This window comes from Equus caballus, chromosome 28, assembly GCF_041296265.1.
Source record: "Equus caballus isolate H_3958 breed thoroughbred chromosome 28, TB-T2T, whole genome shotgun sequence".
In the NCBI taxonomy this organism is placed as follows: domain Eukaryota; kingdom Metazoa; phylum Chordata; class Mammalia; order Perissodactyla; family Equidae; genus Equus; species Equus caballus.
In genome coordinates, this window is record NC_091711.1 from 24,325,221 (window position 1) to 24,348,884 (window position 23,664).

The 23,664-nt window shown below is 42.4% G+C and overlaps 1 protein-coding gene across 1 annotated transcript in view; it reads right to left on the reverse strand.

Annotated features, from left to right (window-relative positions):
* Positions 1–12,062, reverse strand: part of UBE2N (ubiquitin conjugating enzyme E2 N) — a 35,229-nt gene extending 23,167 nt beyond the window's left edge. Inside the window, 1 exon segment of the mRNA NM_001309314.1 lies at positions 11,993–12,062. Coding sequence (NP_001296243.1) covers positions 11,993–12,022 — 30 coding nt within the window. The 5' untranslated portion in view covers positions 12,023–12,062.
* Positions 12,063–23,664: the final 11,602 nt, after the last annotated feature.

The window sequence follows — 23,664 nt, forward strand, 5'->3', positions numbered from 1 at the left end:
AATAAATGTGTTCAGGAGAATATATAATGCAAAAAGGTCGAAAGTCTGAATCCCAAGAGAATACAAACATTTAAAGGCTTTAAAACTATCACAGCAGATGGGCTACAGGCCTTCATATTAGTTAGGAAAGCTATACATTTATTTCAGAATACTAATACTCAGTATCTGTGCAATTTTTTGGAACTGCCTAAGAGCCCGTTTAAAAATCAAAAGGGAAAATCAGTTCCAGGATTATATGATCACAGCTTCTTGTCATTGTTTTAAATTCCGCCCAAAGGGATCACATAATCATCAAGTTTTAAAATAGAAATTGGAAATAACTGAGGTCCCGGGAAAGTGACTTGGTCAAGGTCAGAAAGTTTTTTAATGCTTGAGATAAGAATAAAAGACAATGCTGATTCCTAACCATTATTCACCAGAATTCGCTAAAATTTCTCAGTGTCCAGCAATCAAATCTAATCTTTAAAGACAGAGATTTACTACTGCTGACAATTTTTTTTAAATAATGGCTCACAAGGCTGAAGGATATTTCTTAAATGTTCTAAAGCAACGCAGGTTTCAAATGTGACTACTTTCACGGAACCAACAGATTCTCTGCCTGACAAAGCTTCTGCTTTGCCTCACTGCATCGCCATTTCTCAAAAACAGTTACAATCGTCCCTCTGTCATCGTCAGGGGATTGGCTCCAGGAACCCCCAAGATACCAAAATCTGTGGATGCTCAAGTCCCTTTTATAAAACTGTGTATGTAGTACAATGAACACAGTTGGTCCTCTGTATCCTTGGCTTTTGCTGTCCATGGATAGAGTAGGCCAATAGCACTTAGAAAACTTCGCCTAAAAAATTTAAAAGGAAATGAAGTAGTGATACATGCTACAATATGGATGAACATTGAAAACATGCTAGGTAAAAGAAGTCAGACACAAAAAGCCATACATTATGTGATTTCATTTATGTGAAATGTCCAGAATAGGCACACGCATAGAGACAGAAAGTAGGTAAGTGACTGCCAGGAGTAGGGGTGGAGAGTGGTTGAGGGAATAGGGGTGGAGAGCGACTGCTAATGGGTATAGGGTTTCTTTTTGGGATAATGAAATGTTCTGGAATTAGATAATGGTGATGGTTGCACAACTTTGTGAATATGTTAAAACACTGAACTATACATTTTAAAAGGGTGTATTTTATGATATGTGAATTTTATCTCAAAAAAAATAAATGAAGCATTTAGGTTTTCCTTTCACATTCAGTAAGATTTTAGCATTTTATCCTATGAACTGAAGATTGGAAAAGCAAAAGAAAGTGAAGGGGAAATAATTATCTGTATTGCTTATTTTTAGTATATAACATTTAGCCTATTAATTGAATTTTTAGTAATGAATATATATTCATGAACTACACTTCTGAAGAAAAAAAACTTTTTCAAATTACAAGACTGCATTTAAAGCGTCTGTGATCCAAGCAAAGAAGTGCTGACTCATGTTACAATTTTAGCACTGCTCAAATATCTTCCTAGAGTTTGATATGTCTGACCTGGAAGGACATTCTACTCCCCCACCCCACTTTTCTACTTATCTTTCAAAACTCAGCTCAAATGTCACTCCGCTAATAATCTCTTTCTCTAAACCAACCTTGAGGGTTTCCCCACCCAGACTGTCACCTCCTTGGTGTTCCCATTGATGCCTCTGTTTTCTATATACGAGAAGGTACTTGGCTGTATGATTTTACTTGCATCTCCCACATTCTACCCACTTTTGCATTGAAGCCAAGCACACACAAGGCCATTGTTTCTGCGGGTGCCCACTAAAATCATCTGGGGATCTTAAAACAAAACATGACCAAAAAACATGCTGGGGCTGGCAACTGTTAAATTTATAAACACCTCGGATAAGTCTAATGCACAACCGTGAACTAAGTACTCAGATTATTAAAAAAGTGTTCCCAGAAAATGTCTTCTAGTTCCCACCTCTCAATATATCAGCAGCCCACCCAATTAAACTGGGAGAAGATTCTGCTAAGAAATAGGCAAGGTTTGGCCAAGTATTCACTCATCTCTAATCACAGTCAGTGGCAGGAACCTGAGGGGAGCATGCAGCACTTTTAGTTTGACCCTTATCTGAACCACAACAATAAAGACAGGGTGGACAGAGTGCTTTACTTGGAAAAAAAAAAAGTTACTTAATGGGAATAGCTCTTTTATGGCTAAAGGCAAGAAGCTTCAAGCTTTACAGCTGTGAATCACTGTGCCTCCAACTGTGAAAAGAAATCACTTTTTTAAAAAGCCAAAGCAAGAATTATAATATGTGCAGGTATAGGGGGAGTTGTATCAGAAAAGCACTTTTCCTTATTCTCTCCAAATGGGAGCAAGGAAATCAAGTAGGTACAAATACCACCCTGAGTGGAAAACCCAAGATTCAACATAATATATAAACAAGTGTAAGGTAATTCCTTTTTTTTTTTTTTTTGATGAGGAAGATTGGCCCTGAGTTAACATCTGTAGCCAATCTTCCTTTTTTTTTAATCTCCCCAAAGCCCCAGTACATAGTTGTATATCCTGGTTGTAAGCCATTCCAGGTCTTCTACGTGGGATGCCGCTTCAGCATGACTTGACAAGCGGTACGTAGGTCCACGTCCAGGATCCAAATGGGCCACCAAAGCAGAGCGCATGACCTTAACCACTACACCACAGGGCCAGCCCCTCCTTTTTGTTTTCTTATCATCATGTTTGGCTTGACCAACCTGAGTCACCCACTGAGGCTAGGGATGGAGCCAGCCTTCTCTGAAGGACTGAAGCACCACATGGAGGAGCCATGCAGTCCTGTACTGTTCGAAGGAAAGAAGGAGGTAAGCCTCCGCAACCCTAACTGGATACTACAGTCACCTACTTGTAAAACACCAGTGGTATAAACAGTTCACACGCACACAGCATTGCCACGTAACATAGTTCTGAACTTGGGTACCACGGTTACTCACTGCCAGAGAAGAGGAGACTATTCCAGGATGACTAGGGGACACGAGAGAGTATTTGGTTCTGGGAGAAGCAGGAGAGAGAAAGTGATGAAATAAACAAAAGATTCTAAGAGAAAATGCAACAGGAAGCAAGGATAGAGAGAGGCATGACGTAAGAAACGAGTGTAAGATAATTCTAACCTATTTTTAGGGTTAGTGAACAAAAAAAATTTTGTTTAAAATTAACATTAGAGTGGTTATGGTCTGATGCAGTGATACCTCAAATGTATTTTGCTGGTAAGAAATAGTAGGAAAGAGAGGAACAGCTGCTCTTTAGCTCCTTCTCAGTAGGCTCCCAAACTTCCCGAAATCCAGGGATCCAGAAGGGCAGGAGAGGAATATGCCACCCCAGATCAGAGGCATTCCATCTTAAGGCAAACTATATTACAAACTATATGACTATGCAGGAACTCACTTGTGCAAAAGCCTCTAATTATGCTACAATAAGGAGACTTTTGATAAAAAACAAGAACTTAGACTCTGTACATGAACATGTCTCCAGTTCACTTGTCCAAATGATAAAATATAAAAATACACGCACTGCCAGTTATTATGTAGGGGCAGATATGTTCTGGCACATTCCATCTACAGTCCCCACAGTCTACAGAATCAGAGTGCCCGAGTTCATCCCACAGCTTCACCAACTACTTAACCCCTCTGTGCAGGTTTCCATTTCTGCAATATAGGGATAATACTAATATCCATATCACAGGATTGCTGTTAGAATTTAATAAATCAATGCAAGCAACATGCTTAGAACAGTGCCTAGTACACAGTAAATACTCAATAGAAGATGTCTATTATTTACATAATATAAACTGTATGACAATCTCACTTCAAGAACAGTTGACACACCACACTCTGGTGCATATGATTCACACGCTAAGTCTGAATTTAATAATTCAAAAACTAGCGGGGAGACGGTGTAGCCTAATGGATAAGGCATCTGACTTCAGATTAGAAGATTGAGGGTTCGAGTTCCTTCGTGGTTGAAACATTTGGGGTCAGCTGGTGGCTCAGCGGTTAAATGCGCACGTTCTGCTTCGGCGGCCAGGGGTTCGCCGGTTCGGATCCCGGGTGGGGACATGGCACCACTTGGCAAGCCATGCTGTGGTAGGCATCCCACATATAAAGCAGAGGAAGATGAGCACGGATGTTAGCTCAGGGCCGGTCTTCCTCAGCAAAAAGAGGAGGATTGGCAGCAGATGTTAGCTCAGGGCTAATCGCCCTCAAAAAAATAAATAAATAAAATATTCAAAAACTCAACAATGCTTTGTTTGCCCAACAGTTCTTGACGCCAACCCTCTGAACTTCGTAGTTAAACAGTAGTAGTTCTCGATGGGACCTCTAATAATTATGTAAGACACTATGTACCACACACACTGGATGTCTGGAATATGCTATGCATTCTCTCCTTCCAGCTTTGATACCTGCCATTCCATTTGCCCAAAACTCCCTCTCCCTCCTCTTTGGGTTTAAAAACACTTCCTCAACAGGTCCCTTCCCTCACGCTCAGACTCCGGTAAATCCCATGCGTTTCTTCTTTCATAACACACCTCATGGTAGTTTCTTATTTCGTGACTGTGCTTTACACTAGACAGGGATGCCTATCTTGTTCACCCGGCTTAGTGCACAACACATATTATGCATTCAATAAAAGTCCATTTAATTGAACTGAAACATGTCTGATGAATGGATAATAAAAAGGCAGACAAATCGCAATGTTATGGAAGACTGAAATTTGGCCTTGGGCTTTTACTAGCTTACTAAAGCCACTTCTGCCCCTGCACCATAGTAAGGGGGTGAAGGGGATCGTAATCCCAATTCTCCTTAAGGGTCACTAAAACACAGCAACCTGAAAGGAATAAGATTTCCCTTAGTATACACTATAAAGAAATCTTGGAAAGTTGTAAAGTAAAGGACCCATAGTCTCAAGACACAAAGATAACATTTGTTATACTTCTTTCCAGTATTTTCTCGACTACAATGCCTCCAATCACTAGACCGTAAAGACTTTGGAAATAAAGACTGATTTGCCCAAAACAGACCAAAACTCTGATAGCGACCTACTGTGATGGTATTGAAAACCAAAGGAGTTTGCAAATCTGAAGAGGAAACAGAGAATTAAAGAAAAAAAAAAAGCAAGAAGTCAACATTAGATTCTGAAATCAACGTCTAAAAGTCCTTGAAATTATAGCCAAATCCTAATTATTCAGAAACATTTGAGTTACAGGCCAATTCAAAATTACAAAAATTTCTATATCAAAATATCCTTAGTGGATTCTAGAAAAGCTACATGCTACACTCAGGATTTTAACAAATATACAAGGTCCTGAATGGTGTAGTATAGTTCTTGAAAGAATGAACAAATAAAGAATTCATTTCTTTAAATTTAAAGAATGAGGGATCTTCACCAGTTATCCAGCTCTTCCTACCATACATTAAATGGTTTCTGCCACCAGAGATGCTAGGGCCACAGTTCTCACTCTCTCACTCTCTTAGACTATGGTGATCCTACATCCTATGTAATCCACAAATTGAAGATGACTGTATTTAACATTAAAAAAAGAGAAAACTTCACCTGGGAAGCATTTTTACAAGTTGCTAAGACTTCAGCTGAAGTTAACTGATTCCCTATTATTCCATCTCCTAATTTGTATATCTATGCTGATGTCCTTCACACACTACATTTGCAAAGAAAATTTCAACTGTATAATGAAATACAGTCCAACTCATCTTTCATACAAAAAATTATTTCTTGATATAACATTAGTACATATACTATGCCTTTCAAATCTATTTTGTTTTTAGAAAGCAAAATTATATAACATAGTAATTAAGTAACAACATCAGAACTGATAACTACAATTGTAACGCCAAAGTCCCTGCTGGATGCTATCCTCACTTCCTTGTTTCTGGTACTTATTTCTATAGTACATATGTATCCATAAGTAATGATAACAGATTTAAATGTATATTCAGAATTCATACTACTTGAATCAGTAGCGTAGTTATTTTTTTCTTAAATCCACACACAGGTAAACCAAACTACTAGGTATAGGGAAAAAAGCAAAAGTACTGACTTGCAAGTCAGAATCCTAGTCATGCAACTTCTTGGGCCTACAGACTCCTCATCAGAGAAGGAAAAGGATGGTGTTCTCTACTGTGTATAACTGTAAGGGGACACAACTGAGGGAAAAAACTCAGAACTTCCACAAAACAATGCATAACATTTCTGATGTCATCATCATTTAGCATGGCAGATAATCAGGAAGTGCTTGATAATTTGACAAAATTCAATTTCTATTGTGCGAGAGCTGATCAATCTGGACTGAAGAAAGTGCCTGACACAGAGGAGCTTAAAAAATAACACTCAACTGACTGCTACTCTTAACTTGCTTTCAATTACGCTCAAATTTCATAATCAAAACATTGGGTAGTATATTAAACAATATCCTTATAGCCTGACAGTTTAATCACTACTAAAAATAGTACACATATACTAAAATATACTGCCCCCCTTGCACTCCCTCTGTCCACCCTCCCTACTGCCTCACCTTCCCTCAAGTCAGGAAATTAGGCTGGGAGGTTAGTGCATAATTGGTGGATAAATGCCCCCCTTCCAAGCTTTGTAAGTCTCCCCAGAAAGGGGGGAAAGCACTTCCCTTCAGGAGCACAGCTAAGGTCGATTAGTGTTGGTTCCACAAGTTAAGGGATTTCTAGCTGCTTTGGCGGCAGTGTGGATTTTTTTCCCTCTCTTAACCTGGAGCCTATAGAGACTGAGGGGATTCACAAATAAGCTTGTCAAGAACCTGAATCCCCAGAAGTCATATGCAAAAAATGTGGTTTATCGTCCCAGAAAGGAAGTCAGAAAATTCTTAAATTGGGACAACCACCAAAAGAGCTAAGAACTACACTGTTTCTAGTCAAATTCTTACTACATGAGTGTATCTGTTTCCTAAAGATGCTTTAATTATTATTTATAACAAGTCTATCTTCATTGTGGTAAATTTTTCATGCCTGTTTTGTTTTGTTTTGGTGAAGAAGATTGGCCCTGAGCTAACATCTGCCACCAATCTCCTCTTTTTGCTGAGGAAGACTGGCCCTGAGCTAATATCTGTGCCAGTCTTCCTCTACCTTGTATGTGGGACACCTCCACAGCATGGCTTGATTAGTGGTGTGTAGGTCTGCACCCAGGATCCGAACCAGCGAACCCCGGGCCACCAAAGGGGAGTGTGCAAACTTCACCACCACAGCACCAGGCCAGCCTCTCTGCCTGTTTTTAAAATGGGAAAAAAACATCACCAGGCAAAGGTTTACAACACTTAAAAAAGGGTCACTTTTCTTACTAAAAACTAGTAATGTACTAGTACTAGTTCATGTACTAGAATACATATCAAATAAGTGGCTTTGAAACAGTGACAGCAAAAAGTGATATCTACATTTTTAAAAATCAAAATCATTAAATTAAAAAAACAAACAGAACTCAAGTCTCAATGCAAAGTCAGATCACGTCAGGTTTCTAAGAATTTGAAACTAAACCTCACCAACCAGAAAAGTAAATTTTAGGAAAGACTGGTGAAATTCTAATCTCAGAGGTTTGGTTTCCTAGATTTTAATCAAGTCAGTCAACTTGTTGAGTAAATTAACTACTGTTTCCTACAGGTATATTTTATTGTTTTCAGGATTAATTTTGAGAAGACAAAAGAATTTCACTCTGTCAATGGAACATGTAAAACTGAAATAAATTTGTTTTTTACCAAGGCCACAACTATAAATCTCATTTATTTATTCTCAAAGTAACTCTGGCTCTTCTTTATGATGGATGGATTAGGGGGGACCTCTTACGTTAGGTACCTTTTAACCTATGGGACTTTAAGCTTTAATTGCTCAGTCACTTTTAGAGTCTAAAAGAGCTTTGGCCCAGGGGAGGAGAGAAAAGAAAATTGTAAAAATTCTTGCTAAACACAGAACTTCCAAGATTCAGTATAACTCACACAAGAACAAAATACCTCTCTAAATAAGACTATTCATTACAGCATTGTTTATATAGCAAAATTTGGGGGACAATCTAAAAGTTATCAATAAGCAATTAGTTAAATTAAGATCTTAACCACAAGGTTCCACAAGGCAGCCCTTTAAAAAATGAGTTACCCAGAAGATATGTTGGAGGAGGTGGAGGAGGACTCAAGATATTTGCACGAGGAGGAGGGCAATAGGCCTAACATATAAGCGCGGAAACTCTGGTCTTTCTGGCAGGATACACAATACAAATAAATAGCGGTTGTCTGGGAGGAGAACTGGAATGCTGAAGGATATTTCAGAGAGTCTTAATTTCCCTCTGTGTTTCCTTTAGAACCTTTCAAATGCTGTGCTCTATGTTTGTATTTCCTAGTCAACAAATAAAAGATTGTTTTGTTTTTTAATGAATTTATGGGTGGAATTAGAGAGTAACTTTTAGCTCAAATATCGGTTCAGATAGAATCCACTAAGCAGGAACAATGTCAAATTACGATATAGAATAACTCTCCTATAAGTTTCTTCCGAAGAGACTGAAGCAGATGAATATTTCAGTGCCTACTACGTGTTCTAGGCATTAGAGCAATGCCCAAGTCATCCAAGAGTGCCTCCCTGACTTCATGGAGCTTTAGTGGGAGTAGAGATAAATAGGAAATAATATAACTTCGAGTAGTGCTGAGTGCTATATAGAAGAGAGGGGAATGTGGGGATAAAGAGAAACTACAGGGGGCAGGGGGACTGTATTTTAGGACAGTTAACGTAAATCTCTGAGGATATGACATGTGAGCCAAGAACTGAACAATACGACAAAGCAAGCAATGCAATAAACAGGAGGAAAGCCCTGTGACTGGAACAAGCTTAGCCTCCTATTGTTCAGGGTACAGCAAAGCAACAGTGCGGCTGCAGTGCAGCAATCCAAGCAGGGAAGGGCAGGAGATGATCGCAGAGGTAGGCAGATCCCAGATATCTGTAAGGCCTTGTAGCTGGCGCGGGGGAAAAGGCAAGATTCCACTCAAAGCCTGGCGGAGAACCTGTGTAGAGTTCTGAGCAGGGGAGTGACAAGATCTATATTTAAAAAAAAATTACACTAGGTGCTGCTTAAAAGGAGTAGGCCAGGCAACAAATGATGGAATCGAACAATGGTTTCAGAGAGATGGGGAAATGTGTTCGATTCAGGACATATTTTTAAAGTAGAGCCCAGAGAATTTGCTACTGGATTGGAAATAAAAATTTGAGTGGGACAGCAACTGGGTGAATAGTAATTCAAAAAGTCATCTTACATTTCAATAGTCATTTACAGTCATCAAGGTACTTTTACATATATTACATCATTTCATAATAACAAGAGGCAGGGGAAGGTCACACGGACTCAAGATCCAAGTTCTGCCTCTTGCCAGCTTCAAGACCCTAGGAAAATCGTCTGAATGGGTTTTCAGACTATAAAATGCATTGTCTACTTCACAAGATTTCTCCAGTTATCAAGGGGCTGAAGAATTTTCCAAATGTAAGTAACCATTTTGAGGTAGCTAGCATTATATTAATAGTTGTCCAATGGAGGTATGGTATGTTCCTATCACTCTGGACAGTAGAGCTACCATCCCACCACCACCACTATATTCCACATAGGACCTTGTACTGTGGTTCACAGAGAAGAGGCAAACTTTTTTAAAAAAAAAAAAAACTCTGATACATGGGGCTGGCCCTGTGGCCTAGTGGTTAAGTTCCTGCGCTCCGCTGCAGGCGGCCCAGTGTTTCATTGGTTCGAATCCTGGGCGCGGATATGGCACTGCTCATCAAGCCACGCTGAGGCAGCGTCCCACATGCCACAACTAGAAGGACCCACAACGAAGAATATACAACTATGTACTGGGGGGCTTTGGGGAGAAAAAGGAAAAAAAAAACATACAAAAAATAAACATTTTCACTGATTATGGAAAAACTACATCATACAAGCATGGGCACTAGAAAAAACAGTATAATCTTTGAATCCTTTCTAGGGATTGGAGAAAACAGTTCTGTAAACGGTATTAAAGCAAAACCACCTAACTTTTACAAAATAAAGCCCAAATCAAAGCATCTTTCATTAGAGAGATGCTATCAACAAGAAACTGCAAAATTAAGATTATACACGAGTTACCACTGTCTCGCTTTAAATAGAAAGACGTAAATGCCTAGTGTAAAATAAATATTGTGTGCCAAAGAAACTGAATTATGAGGACTTCAACTTACTGCCTTAAATCATTTCTGTAAGTTTATAAATGAGATTCCACAGAACTTATTTTTCCATTCAAGGCTTTCATATTACCGCAGAATATCTCCAGAATCAAGCAAAAATGGAAAACTTTATGTTAAATGTCCAGTTCATTATGTATTTTGGAGAATTATCTTGACTGTCAATTTGTTACGTACTTAGTCGATAACCTGAATAGCAGTCAATAAAAATTCAGCTCTATCCTCCACCCTTCATTTTCACTGGGGCCTCAATAAAGATGATCACTGGGGCCACGTGACTGCATTATAACTAAAACCGCGTTTTAAGGACCTTCCAAAGCATACAGCAATTAAACTGCCTTGGACAGAGTCCGAGATAAATCCATTCATACAACAAATTTCGCACTATGAAGATTCACATTATTAGACTCCAGCGACCAACGACAATCTGTTCTACTTCTCTAAGAATATCTACCTTAGAAAACGTCTTCTTTCTCTAAATCAAGAACCTTAAGTCAGACACACACCCCCATCTCAGACATACTTAACTGCAACCGCACGAAACACTACACAATACTTCATCTTTCAACAGGTCTTTCACTTACTATCAGCTCCCCCCAAAACTTGAGAAGAACAGACTAGATTAAATACACGCTCACTAGCAAAACGATGCTGCAATTCAGTCACTTTAACTCGTATGTTGAGCAATGCAGAGTTCAACTAATTTCCTTCATCAAAACTCACAAAAAATTTCAAGTTTTGTTTTGGGGGATTGCAAGAAACATTTCACACGTGAAGACTTGACATCACGTAATTTACAATAATGACAATAATACAAGTATCACCAATATCAAGATGTCGAGTTCTTGATGGTTTCACACGTATGCGTCAAAATAGTGTTCAAGAGCCGAAGAACGGTTTAATAAAGTGCACAAAATCGAGGCGCAAAACATTTCACAAGGTTCCCCATACCTGTGACCCCCACCCCGCCCTGACTTGTGTTAAACTATTTCGTCTGAACAGAAGGAGCTCTGAAAGAGTTTGCCAACCAGAGTAAAATCACTTCGCCGAGATAACGAGCGGAAACGTATTTAAAGAAAACAGATCGCGGAAGCGAGGGCAGCGGGGCGCGAAGCTCCGCGTCCCCGGACCCCGGCAGCCCGGAGCCAACATGTGCCGACGGCGGCAGGACGCGCGGCCCTCCCGGAGCCGCCTCCCGGGGCACAGGGCCCCGCCCGGCCTCGCTCTCCCGGTTCATTCATTCTGAACCCGGGGCTGCCGCAGCCCCGCGCTCCCGCTCGGGCCGAGCAGCGGCTCCGGCGCCGAGGGGCCGTGTCGAGCCACAACCCCCGCCCAGAGTCCCGGCCCCGCCGCGATTCCCGCGCGCCCGCGGCCTCCGCCCGGGGGGTGGTCTAAGAGGCCGCTGAGGCCCGCGCCGGCCAGCGCCCGGGACCAGAGCCCCGCAACCCCGCGGCCCCACCCTCCGCCAGGGCGCGGGCCAGGCCTTCCCCGCTCGCGGGGCGGCCGCCTGGAAGCCCCGGGTCCCCGCCGCCGGGCTGCCCCACCGCGGCCGGAAGTCTCCCCGGCGCCCCCTCCCCAGCGCCCGACTTCCCTCGCCGCCGCGGCCAGACCCTCTCCGCGCTGCCTCGGGCCTCCCAGCGCGGGCCGCGGGCCGGAGGAAGCGAGGGGCCGCGTCGCCCGGTCCCCCGAGCGGGCACGAGCAAAGCGCGGAGCCGGAGGCCGGCCTGGGCGGTTACCTTGATAATCCTGCGGGGCAGCCCGGCCATCTTGTCAGATCCGGAGTTCGGCCTCTGGTCTCGTCTCCGGCTCCGCTCGCCTCACGCACGAGTGGAAGTCCTGGACTCCACTTCCGGGGGACGTTGCCGCGCCCGCCGCCGCCGCCGCCGAGGCCCCTCGGGAAATGTAGTCCCTGCTCGGGCGCGGGCGGTCTTCCCTCGGACCTGGCCCCCTCCCCCGCGCTCCCCGCCCCAGCCCCGGCCAGAGGGGGGCGGAAGTGACGCGCCGCAGAGGGGCAGGGACTTGGGAGAGGCGGCGCGGAGCTCCGGCGCTCCTGGCCCAGCGGGCCACGCGTTGGTGGGACTGGGGGGTGCGCGCCCCGTAGGCTTCTTATCCTCAGCCTCGCCCGCGCCGGTGGGCGACGTAACAGAGGCCCGGCCGCCGACGTCGCCCATTCATTCTTTCGTGCGATCGTTCATTCCTTCAACGTTCCTGCATTGCGCATGGCCGGAGCTGGTGCTTCAGAGAACGACTGCGGTCACGTTGGTTCGCCGGCTCCTTACTCAAAGAGAGGGCAAGACCGAAACTGGGTAGCAAAGTTCCTAACTGTGGGTATCGAAAGTTAGCCCGGAACACCCTAACCAGATTGTTGCGATGTTTAAATTTCGCAAAATCAGGCCTCTGACATACCCCTTGGGCCCGGGGAAGGCTAAAAGGGCTTGGAGAGTTGGGGGTGGGGAAGAATGGCTTCTGAACGCCTGGATTCAGTGGTTGAAACGGCAGACTCGCTAGCTGGAGGAATGACCAAGGAGAGGTTTAGAGAGCCCAGAGTAATCCTGGAAAGAGGGATTACCCGCAGAGTGCGGGGTCCTAAAGGAGGATTAGAGCGGGGATGCCCGAAAAGAGGATTTGGGGAAGCATTTCGTGACATCCTGGTCATTGACTGCTTGCCATGTGATGGGCTTGTTGCAGCTATTTGTTTTACTTCATCTTCACAGCAATCTTAAGAAGTTGTTGCCTCTACCTTCATAAATGAGGTTCAGAGACGCTAACTTTTTTCAAGGCTACGCAGGAGGTGGAACTGTTTTGTCCTCAGGCAGGTCTGCCAAAACATGGACCCGGTAACTACTTAACCACAGTGTTTCCTAGCACAGGAGCACAGACAGTAGGTGGTGAATGAAGATGTGCCAGGTGCTATGTTAGAGGATGAGAATACAAAGAGGCTGACCCTGCGTTCCGGGAACTTAAGAGTCCAGTGGAGAAGAGACAAGTAAACAATTACAATCCAATGGCTAAGGGCTATAATAGAGGTTCCTCCAAGGTGCTATTTGAGCACAGAGAGATGTTAACTGCTTGAGAAGGCTTTCCAAAGAAGTAGAGTCCTAAAAGATGGGTAAGAGTCTAAGTGACCTGGTAGAGATGAGCATGCCAGGCATAGAGAATAGCCTGTGAAATGGCATTAAGCTGTAAGGAAAAAAAATAGTGCATTAAAGAAATGGAGAATATGAATGCAACAAACTTAATAAGAATAATAAGAGAAAACGTGTGCTGGGCACCATGCTAAAAGATTACACGGATTATCTCCTTTAATTATAAAGCATTAAGGTAGGCCTCCTTATTACCAATGCTTTTTAGATGCAAAACCGAGCCTCAGAGGTAATAATGAGAACTTGAAATAACCAGAAGTCTGAAATGAGTGGTTCTGTGATTAGAAGAATCTGTGAAAGTAAATGACATTGGACAAGGATGCTTTCAGAATGTTTTAGAGAGGGCCCAGGAGAATTCACCTTGACGGGAAGAAATGCAGAGTGACTATTGAGTTAGAAGGGGACTATGCCAGTTGTCTATTGCATAACAAACCAGCTCAAACTTAGTGCTTAAAAGGATAACAATCATTTAATTCTTGCCTCTGCAGTTTGGGGGCTAGGGAAGGCACATCTCTGCCCCATGCTGCAGCAGCCTGGGCAGCTTGACTGGGACCAGATCCATTTCCAAGACGGCTCACATAGCTGGCAAGTCAGTACTGGCTGTTCATTCCTGGCTATGTGGGCCTCTCCCTGGGGCAGCTTGGGCTTCCTCACTGCATGGTGGCTGGGTTTCAAGAGTGAGTGTTCTAGCAAGCAAAAGTGGAAGCTGAATCAACTTTTTTGCCCCAGCCTTGGAAGTCACATAAGAGCACTCTCGCCATAATCTATTGGTCAGCTAGTCACCAATAGAAAAGCCCACCCAGGATATGGACTCCACCTCTTCAAAGAGGAGTGATGAGATTCTAGAAACTAACAGAGTATGTGTGATAGGGGCTGTGGTTGTGACCAACTTTGGAAAACACAGGTACGACATTTGTCACAATATGTGTAGGAGCCACCTGCCTTAGCATCACTGGCAGTGCTGGTTGAAATAAGCATTCCTGGAGCCCTTCCCCCAGAGATTCTAATTCTCTAGGTCAGTACTGAGGCCTGGGACTCTGCATTTAAACAGCATGGGTAATTTTAATAGATCCTAACATTTGAGAACTAAAGTGTTTTTGGTTTTTCTTTTTGCTGAGGAAGATTTGCCCTGAGCTAACATCTGCCGCCAGTCTTCCTCTTTTTGTAAGTGAGCCACCACCACAGCATGGCCACTGACAGATGAGAGGTGCAGGTCCACGCTCGGAACTGAACACGGGCCACCAAAGCAGAGCACACCAAACTTAACCACTAGGCCACTGGGGCTGGCCTGAGAACGAAAGATTTTGAGTAACAAGAACAAAAATATATAAACAAAAAATGTCACATGCTGTCTTTTGGCTATTCTCCATCATATTGGATAGTGAGTATCATGCAGATTAAGAGTGAGGGCCCTAGAGTCCTAGCCTTAATTTGAAAACTACATTTGCTTAACTATCTGTCCTTCATTTTTTTCACCTATAAAATGTACTTACTTCATGTGATTGTTATGAAGTTTCAATGATATATATATATAGGAAGTACTTAGAACACTACATAGCACTTAGCAAGGACTGTTATTTTTGTAATCTTGATGGAACCAGGTGTAGTTTTCCTTAGGAAAACAGATTTTTAAAACTTGACAGTATAACCTTGTTTGGTAGAGATTGGTTTGATGGCATGAAATTCTCTTAGAGTATTAACACCTTAAAATACATTTTTTTATGTCTCTGCTAGTTGTTTTTCCTGTTCTTTTTCCCCTTGAGGACAGCTCACACTATAGTCATCTGGAAAATAAAATCTGAACTTCTGATTCACGTAAATCCTGTAGAACAGGATATACTCTAGAAGGAGAGGTTGCCACAGGGCTGAGATGAGGTTTATTCTCAAGTTAGAAAGCTGGTTGAGAATCCTACTTACTATATCTGTAAAATATGGATAAAATTAGGATATCCACAAAACTAACTGAATCGATTCCTTCAGGGGAGGGATGCTGGGCAGCTGGAGAACAGAGGTAAAAGGAAGACTTTTTACTCTATACTCTTGTATTGTTTAGATTTTGAACTGTGTGAATGTGTTACCTCTTCAAAACATAAAATAAGAACCCAATTCACTAATTTCAACAGTCTAAGCTAGGTCTTCAAAGCTCTTTAAATGCTGATCAAGAATGATATTATACACTCAAAACTCAGCAAAAAGATGCTGGTCCATGGTATTGAATAAATGATTACAGTGACCAGATAGATTCACTAAGCTGAACAATGCTAGGCAGAACTCTTAGCTAATTACTCTTTTGCCGGCTTTTTCTCAGGCCTTGCTCTCTTCCAGGTTTTGTTCCAGTCTCTCCTCCTTCTGGGACTCAAACTGCAAGTGCCTTTGCATTATGATATAGGGAAAGAGCAAGCAAGAATGCTGTGTTGGAGGAATTAGAGGAATCCTGTTCTTTGCAAATCTGTTACTCCCCAGAATACCATTTTACTGCCTCCTGTTCCTTCCACACCCCCACCCCCAAACATTCCAGGTTTGCTAATTTGGTCCTATAACAGGAGATGTGTAAGTACTATTTACCTTGCAGAAAATATCCCAGCATATTTATACCTGAGCTCCTGAGAGTCAGGGATCTCCTCCATCTTGGTCAACACTGTATCCTTGTGGCCTAGGGCAGGGTCTGCTCCATGAGAGATCTCAAAAACAATATTTATTAAGGGAATGAATTGATGACCGCAGGCTGAAAATAAACACCTGTTTGGAAATAGTTGACATAGATTCACAGTCCAGAAGTGAGTGCTTACAGAAAGCACAGGATGCTTACGTTCATCCCTACACTCTTCAACTTGACTTCCTGGAGGGCAACAGAGCTTTTCTACAAACTGTCTCGTGCTTCACAGAGACAAAATAGCGTAGATCAGTTTGGAAAATATGTAGGTCAGTCACCTTTAATAGAGGCCCTATTTCAATTCATGAGCAATAGTCATTTGTCTGTAATACCTTATGGTTTCTTGCACATAGGAAAACTGTTTTGTGGGCAGTCAAGACAGAAGTCTCCCTGAGAAGAGGATTCATGAACACTGACTCAGGGAGGAAGTAGGTGGGGGAGGAAGAAAAGGCTGCACACTGATTTAAAAAAAGAAAGAAAAACGCCTGCTGCCTCATATTCATGACTTCAACGTAAATGGCTGAGCACTTACAAACTGTTAACCAACACAACGCCAGCCTGTAAGAAGGCTCTGAGCCAGGTCATCCAGGGTCATAGGAGCACTATCTCAAGGAGGAAGGCCTCAAGAAAGATGCAACCCAGGAGAATCAGAGTAATAGTCTTCCTTTTGTTTAGTGCTTTATGCTTTACAAAGCATTCTTGAATGTAATCTCAACCACGGAGAGCCTGTAAGTGTATGCACCACTGGAGTGATTCTATAGAGCCCATCATTGATTCCACAATGTTTCTATCAAGGTAGATGGAGGAGGTATTCCTTTCTCTGGGCCAGTTCTCAGTGGAAACAGGATTCCAGAGGATGGTGACTCAAGACATTTGGCTAGAAGCCTGGCTGGAACAGGAACTCTGAAAGCAAGGTCTCTTCCCTGCCTCTCTGTGCCATCCTTTCAGGTTCCCAAGAGAATGTCTGCATACCACATCCTTGGGTTTTCGTCACTGCATAACTCCGCCTGTGATTGTGTCCTCAGCCTACCCAGCCTAAACTGTTCCCCACTTCCTTCCCTGCCCAAGTTTCTCTTCAGTACACACCCAGCATGTTTCTTCCTCCCCCAGCATCACCTGTCTTTCTCAAGTCCTGTCGATTGCTAATATGCTTCTCAGTTGTGTCACTTGTGTTCTGCAGAAAACTGCCCACTTGGTTCCAGTATGATTAGAAATGTTTTGAAACTTTGTTTTGCTTCTGAGTGCAATGATTTGGGATCCGATATACTCTGGAGCAGAGGTTTTCAAACTTTGGAGTGCGAATCGCCTCAGAGGCTGGTTAAACATACAGGCGCAGGGGCCCCACTTGAGATCTGAATGCAAGTCAGAGGCCCCACACATCTGTGTTTTCAACAAGTGCCCCAGCCACCACTGAAGGGTCCAAAGCTTGAGAGTCACTGTCCCATATTATCTGATTTGCTCAAGAAAACAAAACGGTTGCAACAGCCACCTTGACTTATACTTTTCTTGTTCTTGGTTTTCTAGATCCTTTTAACTCGATACCCATATCTTTCCTACTGCTTGTTCTAATTCTCTTGGTCCGAGTGTTAGATATTCCACATTGTTGGGGTTTAAGTTGACCCAGGTGTTCAGTATTCTAGATTGTTGGGTTTTGAGAAGGCCAATAAATAACACCCTCCTTTCCCTTCCTGAAATTATAAACAACTGAAAGAGATGGAGATCAAAACATTGCCTTCCTTTCTAATAAAGCAGACTGAACACTACAGCTCTAAGTCTGCAGTCATTTGGGCATACTCATATTCCCCCCACCAGCTCCCCAATTGCAGGCACAGCCCCCTAGTCACTTAGCACAGCCAGACAACTATAGGCCCCTTAACCCAAGATAGAGCAGATGGGAATGCATGAGAGCAGAAGATAGGCCACTAAAAAAAAAAAAAGGAAGAAGAAGGAGAGAAAGAAAGGACGAAGAAGAAAGATATAGATAGAGAGGGAGAAAGGAAAAGAGAGGAGAAGCAGAGGGAGAGAAAGAAAGAGACAAGGCAGAGCAGACCCAGCTCATTGTTTTAAATTCACCAGTCAGAAAACTTACTCCTCTTACCTTCTAATCATAAAACCACTTGACATTTTCCTAACCTACTGCTTACTCTCTATCTCAACTCCCCAAAGGCTACCTCAGACCAGGGGACAATCTCATCATTGCTCTAAATAGCCTGTGATCCATCATCCCTACACTCTCTCTAACACCATCCTTTTCACTTCATGGTGCCTTCTTGTCCTATTCCATCTGCCCCTTGGTCTCTCCCCTCCTCTGAGAAGTCTTCTCCGTCCTCTTCAAAGCATTTTGCACATTATGTTCCGACAAATGTTCCCTGTAATAACCTGTTTGCCTATTTCCCTCACCACACTGTGCATCCAAGGCAGAAAGCACTCTATTCTTCTTTGCTGAGTGTCCAGCAGTAGCATAATGTCTGCCCCATATCCCCTCCTTCCTCCCTTCATGCCTTTCTTCATTCTCTCTCTCTTATGTACCAGCCCTCCCTAGGAACTGGTTTTTAAAAATGAGCAACGTAGGATCTCTGATCTTAACTTGTTTTCTAACAGGGGAAAGAGACATTTAAAGAAATTAATATATTTGATGTGCTAAGTTCTATAATTGAGATATATAAGATACAGTCAAGAGTATATGTATATAAGATGCAAGGAAGTCTTCATTCACTCAGTTATCCAATAAACATTTAGGGAGTGCTTACTAAGTGCCAGGCAGGATACTAGATTCTGCAGGTAAAATGATGAGCCAAATCTGACATGGAATTACCCTCATGGAGAATGGATGAATGAAATTAATGTAAGTGTGAAATGTTATTTTAGTCAGGGTTCCTGGTTGCAGGCATAGAAACTGACTCAGACTAACTTAAACAGAAAAGGAATTCATCGGGAGGAAATTGGGTGGTTCCTATGATCACAGGGGAGGCAGCAGACCAGGCTCAGAAAACAGAGGGTGCTGGCATTCTGGAGCTGGGCAAGCAAGGGAGCCAAGGAACTCACCTCACTAGCTCTCTGTTGGACATTTCCCCCCTGCCCGCCCCAGGTATTGTGTTCCTGAGTCCAGGCCTCTCGGATTCAGATTTCTAGTGCTGACTAGGATGAGCTAATAGGTAAAGGAGTCTGGGGTCTAACTTCACCTTATACTGACTTTCAAACATTCCATCGATTTTCAGCCTCCTCCTCACTCCCTCTTCCTAAATACTTGGTGCCAGCAATTATTTGAGCCTTGGTACAACTTGCAGGCTTAGCTTTGCTCTGTTCTGCTAAGTCAGGTGCCATTCCTGTGACTGCTGGCTTCCATCCTTGTTCTCATGTTATTTGGGTGTGATTTTTTTCTCTTTGGTTTGATTTTTTGAGAGAAGAGGGTAAAAGCATTTTTATGCTGACATGAGTATTTTCGTGTCTATGAGGCAGCTTTCCTGTACAAGATTATTCACAGATTAGTTTTTAATTAACATTCAATTTATTGAAGTAACAGTAAAGTCTAGCTTTTCCTTAAGCTTTCAAGTTCAATTTAAAAACCTTATTCTTCTACTTACAAGACTAGTAACTAAAATTCTTTCAAGGGAATCTTTCATAAAAGTAAATTAAATACATTTCAACATTGTAAATTGCACTTATAAATTTAACATATCCAATTTTCTTTTCCGGCCTTTCAATTTTCTGACAAATAAGCATTCCCAAGTACCTAAATAATTCTTATAAATTAAAAAAATAAATTTAAATTAGTCTTCTATTAAATATGCTAATACTATTTCCAAACCTAATACAATTCTTTTACACCCTTCAACATAGAATCACAAGCCTAAATAAGTTATTGAATGACAAGTTCAAATTGGACTCACAATTACAGAAAACACAAGGGGCTAGGGAACATGTGAAAGTTTGCTCCAAGGATGCACTCAGCAAAGTCCAGGTGGAGAGAATCTCTGCAGGACAATCAGGTTTCTTTAACAAATAAATGCAAGGAAAAAAAGAGAGACAAATGGAGGAGGAACTTAGAAATTAAAGAGCCTTAAAAGTGATATTAAGCAACTGAAAGGTGTGGATCCTGATTCAAATAAGCAAACTAAATAGAAAACAGGACATTTATGAGCCATTGGGAAAGTTGCATGTTGACTGCATATTTAACGATGTTAAAGAATCATTGTCATTTTTTTCCAGTTGTATAATGATATTGTGATTATGTTAGAAAAAAGGAGACTTTATCTTTTAGCATTTTTTACTGAGATATTTATAGATGAAATTATAGGCTACTTGAGATTTGCTTGAAAATAATAGAGGAAGAATGTACATAGTGGGAGTAAAGAGGAAACAAAATTGGCCACGAGCTGGTAATTGTTGAAGCTGAATGAGGGGTATGTGGTGGTTTATTATACTATTCTTTTTAATTTTGTATGTGTTTGAAATTTTCTGTAATAAAAGTTTTTAAAAATTTGAATCCCAAAGCAAAACAAATAGTCCAAATTCTCTTATATATTCTTAATACTTAAATATAAACATAGAATACACATGTTTATAAGTGTGTTATATTCTCAAACCTAACTGGAAAATAGTACTACTAAGTGAGTTTGACTTACTTCATCGTTTCTCCACTTAATTTAAATCTTTGAGAAGCTAAAAGTTACTTTCACTGAAGGAGACAATAAGTAACCTGGGGTTACCTACATGAACAATTTGGAGGTGCTTTCTAGGTTGGTTGTGAGGATGAGGTCTGGAAGTGTAGACTTCCAGAATCATCTTCTGCATGAACTCGAGGGAGAAGCAGAGCCCTCTTTTATGGTTGCCATGCCAATAGGAATTCCAAGCCCATGCCCTCCAAATGGGGTGGCCTCCCCACCCCTGTCACCTGAATCAGGTTACACGTATTATCTAATTCTTAAGTGTGATTTGAGTCTCTAACCCACCCATGTTGTTTCACTATTTGATTTATCGACATAGCAATAAAGCTTTTTAGTGCTTGAAGCTATTTAGAATTCTTTTCACATTCTATCAAGGTGAGAGGGTCACACTGCTTATATTTAAAGACATCCAATTGGATTCTGCACCAAACTCTGGCTTTACAGTCACAACACCAAAGGCGTGCTAATGACACTTAATCTGACAGGGTGCCAGTTGTCTCCCTTTTGCTCCTCTGGATCCACTCTTTGCCTTGTCCACCCTGCTCTCGGCCCAAGAAGTTGATTTGAATGGACTACACTACATGGAGGGGGTTCCTTGCCCTCTGGTTTCTGTTTGGTTTAGGCCAATGAGGAACCCCTGCAGGAGACTGGAGAGGGGACTGACAGGGAGTTCAGAGTAATAATTACCCTGGGTTGCTCCTGGCAAGGTCACCTCTGGCTGGCTATGCCCTTCAACAGAAGATTACTGCTCCCCGCAAGGTAGCCAACTACAGCATTCTCTCCTTCTGGAGTCCAGTAACTGCTCCCTCTCTTTGTCCCTTCTGGCCTGGAAAGAACAGCCAGGGCTACTAAACCTGGGTTATGCTATCACTACACCTGTGATTCCACTCCCACCTCTGTAAAGAATCCCTGTGTAAATAAACCGTCTTGGAATTATACCAATTTGAGTATGTTCATCTGTTTTCTGCTGAAGCCCTAAGTGACATACTGACTTAAAGCTAGAAATCATTGTTGTCCATTTTGGATTAAATTCATTTTTTCATTTTTAATTACACTCATTAGATTATTCCTGTCAGAGAATTTTGGAAATTATAGTTTTAAACTTGCTGGCACTGAACTCTAAAGTCATGAAACACTTCATGACATGCCCCTCTTAGCTGCTCTCACACCACTGTCTCTTGGTTTTCCTCCTGTCCATCTCCCTGCCACTTCTGAGAGGCCCTTGCTGTCTGTCTTCCTCCACCTGATCCTGACATGGCCCCGGGGCCAGGTTCTGGGTCCTTTTTCTTTTTTTCTACACTCTCTCCTATGTGTACTCAACATTCCTGTGGCTTTAAATCTATATCTAGCCCAGCCTGAATTCTCCAGACACATCCGTTCAGCCACCTGCCTCATTTTAGATCTCTGCTTGGATAGCTCAGAGGTATCTCAAACTCAACAACTCCCCAATGGAATTACTCATTTCCGCCATCATCAAGCCCCTCAAACCTGCCCCTCTTTTAGTCTTCCTGTCTCATGAACCACACCCCCTTCAAGCTAGTCCTCAAAGCGTCACCTGAAGTGTCTTTCCTCTCACTGCCACATTCAATCAATCCATCAGCAAGTTCAAAACTTTCAAAATATATCTGGACTGTCTTCCCTTCCCTCCATCTCCACTGTTGCCACCCTCCATCTCGTCATCACCATCATCTCTTTAATTTTTTGTTTGTTTGTTTGTTTGTTTTGTTTTGAGGAAGATTAGCTCTGAGCTAACATCTGCTGCCAATCCTCCTCTCTTTGCTGAGGAAGACTGGCCCTGAGCTAACATCCATGCCCATCTTCCTTTACTTTATATGTGGGACGCCTACCACAGCATGGCTTGCCAAGTGGTGCCATGACCACACCCGGGATCCGAACTGGCAAACCCCAGGCCCCCGAAGTGGAACGTGTGAATTTAACTGCTGCGCCACCGGACCGGCCCCAGTTACTGTCATCTCTTGACCTAACTGCAGTGCAGCATAACTTCATTAGATTTGCTTGTAATCTTGCCACCCTCCAAACTACTACTCACAGTGCAGCCAGACTAATTTTTTTAAAACAGAAATTATATCGTGTCATTCCTTTTGTATTAAAACCCTTCAGTGACTCTGTGCTGCATTTAGATTAATATCTACATGTATGGCCTGTGTCCTAATTCCATGTTATCACCACCAAGGCTTACAAAGTCAACATGACCTGGCTCTTACCTCATCTCCTTCCACTCTCCTCCTCACCATACTCCCAGCATATGGTAAGCTATTTCCATCCCCTTTAGACTTTTAGTTGTTCCTGCAGCCTGAAGCTGTCTCTACTCTCCCACACACATGCTTGGTTTCCTTTCTGATCTCAGCTTTGTGAACCTTTTCTGGCCCCACTAAGAGAGACTCCCTGTTGGTCAGTGGTCCCGACTTGCTCACAGCCATCAAGATGTGTCCTCTGGGATCATCTTTGATTCATCTCTCTTCTCTTTTGCACCGTGAATGTTTGACAACTCCAGTGGATTGTTGAATCAAATCTGTTTCTCCTCTCTGTCTCTTCCTACAGCATAGTCCAGAAAGACATTACAGGGTGGCTATCAAGGGTGGATAAGATTAGAAAGGACAGAGATGGGCCCTCAGTGTGGGCTTCCATAGGAGCCAAGATCAGCAGCAGAGCAAGCCTGATATTCTCTGAGAAATGAGGAGAGACTCCACAGCAGCCTACATGTATTTTTCTTTATTGCGAACTTATGTTCATTTATTTTCAATATTAATCACTTCAGGACTATGGGCCCTTATCTTTTTGAGAGGGTCATTGACCCTCTTGAATACATGATAAAAGCTGACTCTTTTTCAGAAAAATGAAAATAAATACAAAATTTTGCAAATCATGAGGGAAAGGAATTCCCAGGCTAAACTGATGGTTTACCAGTCGATCGTCTACTACCT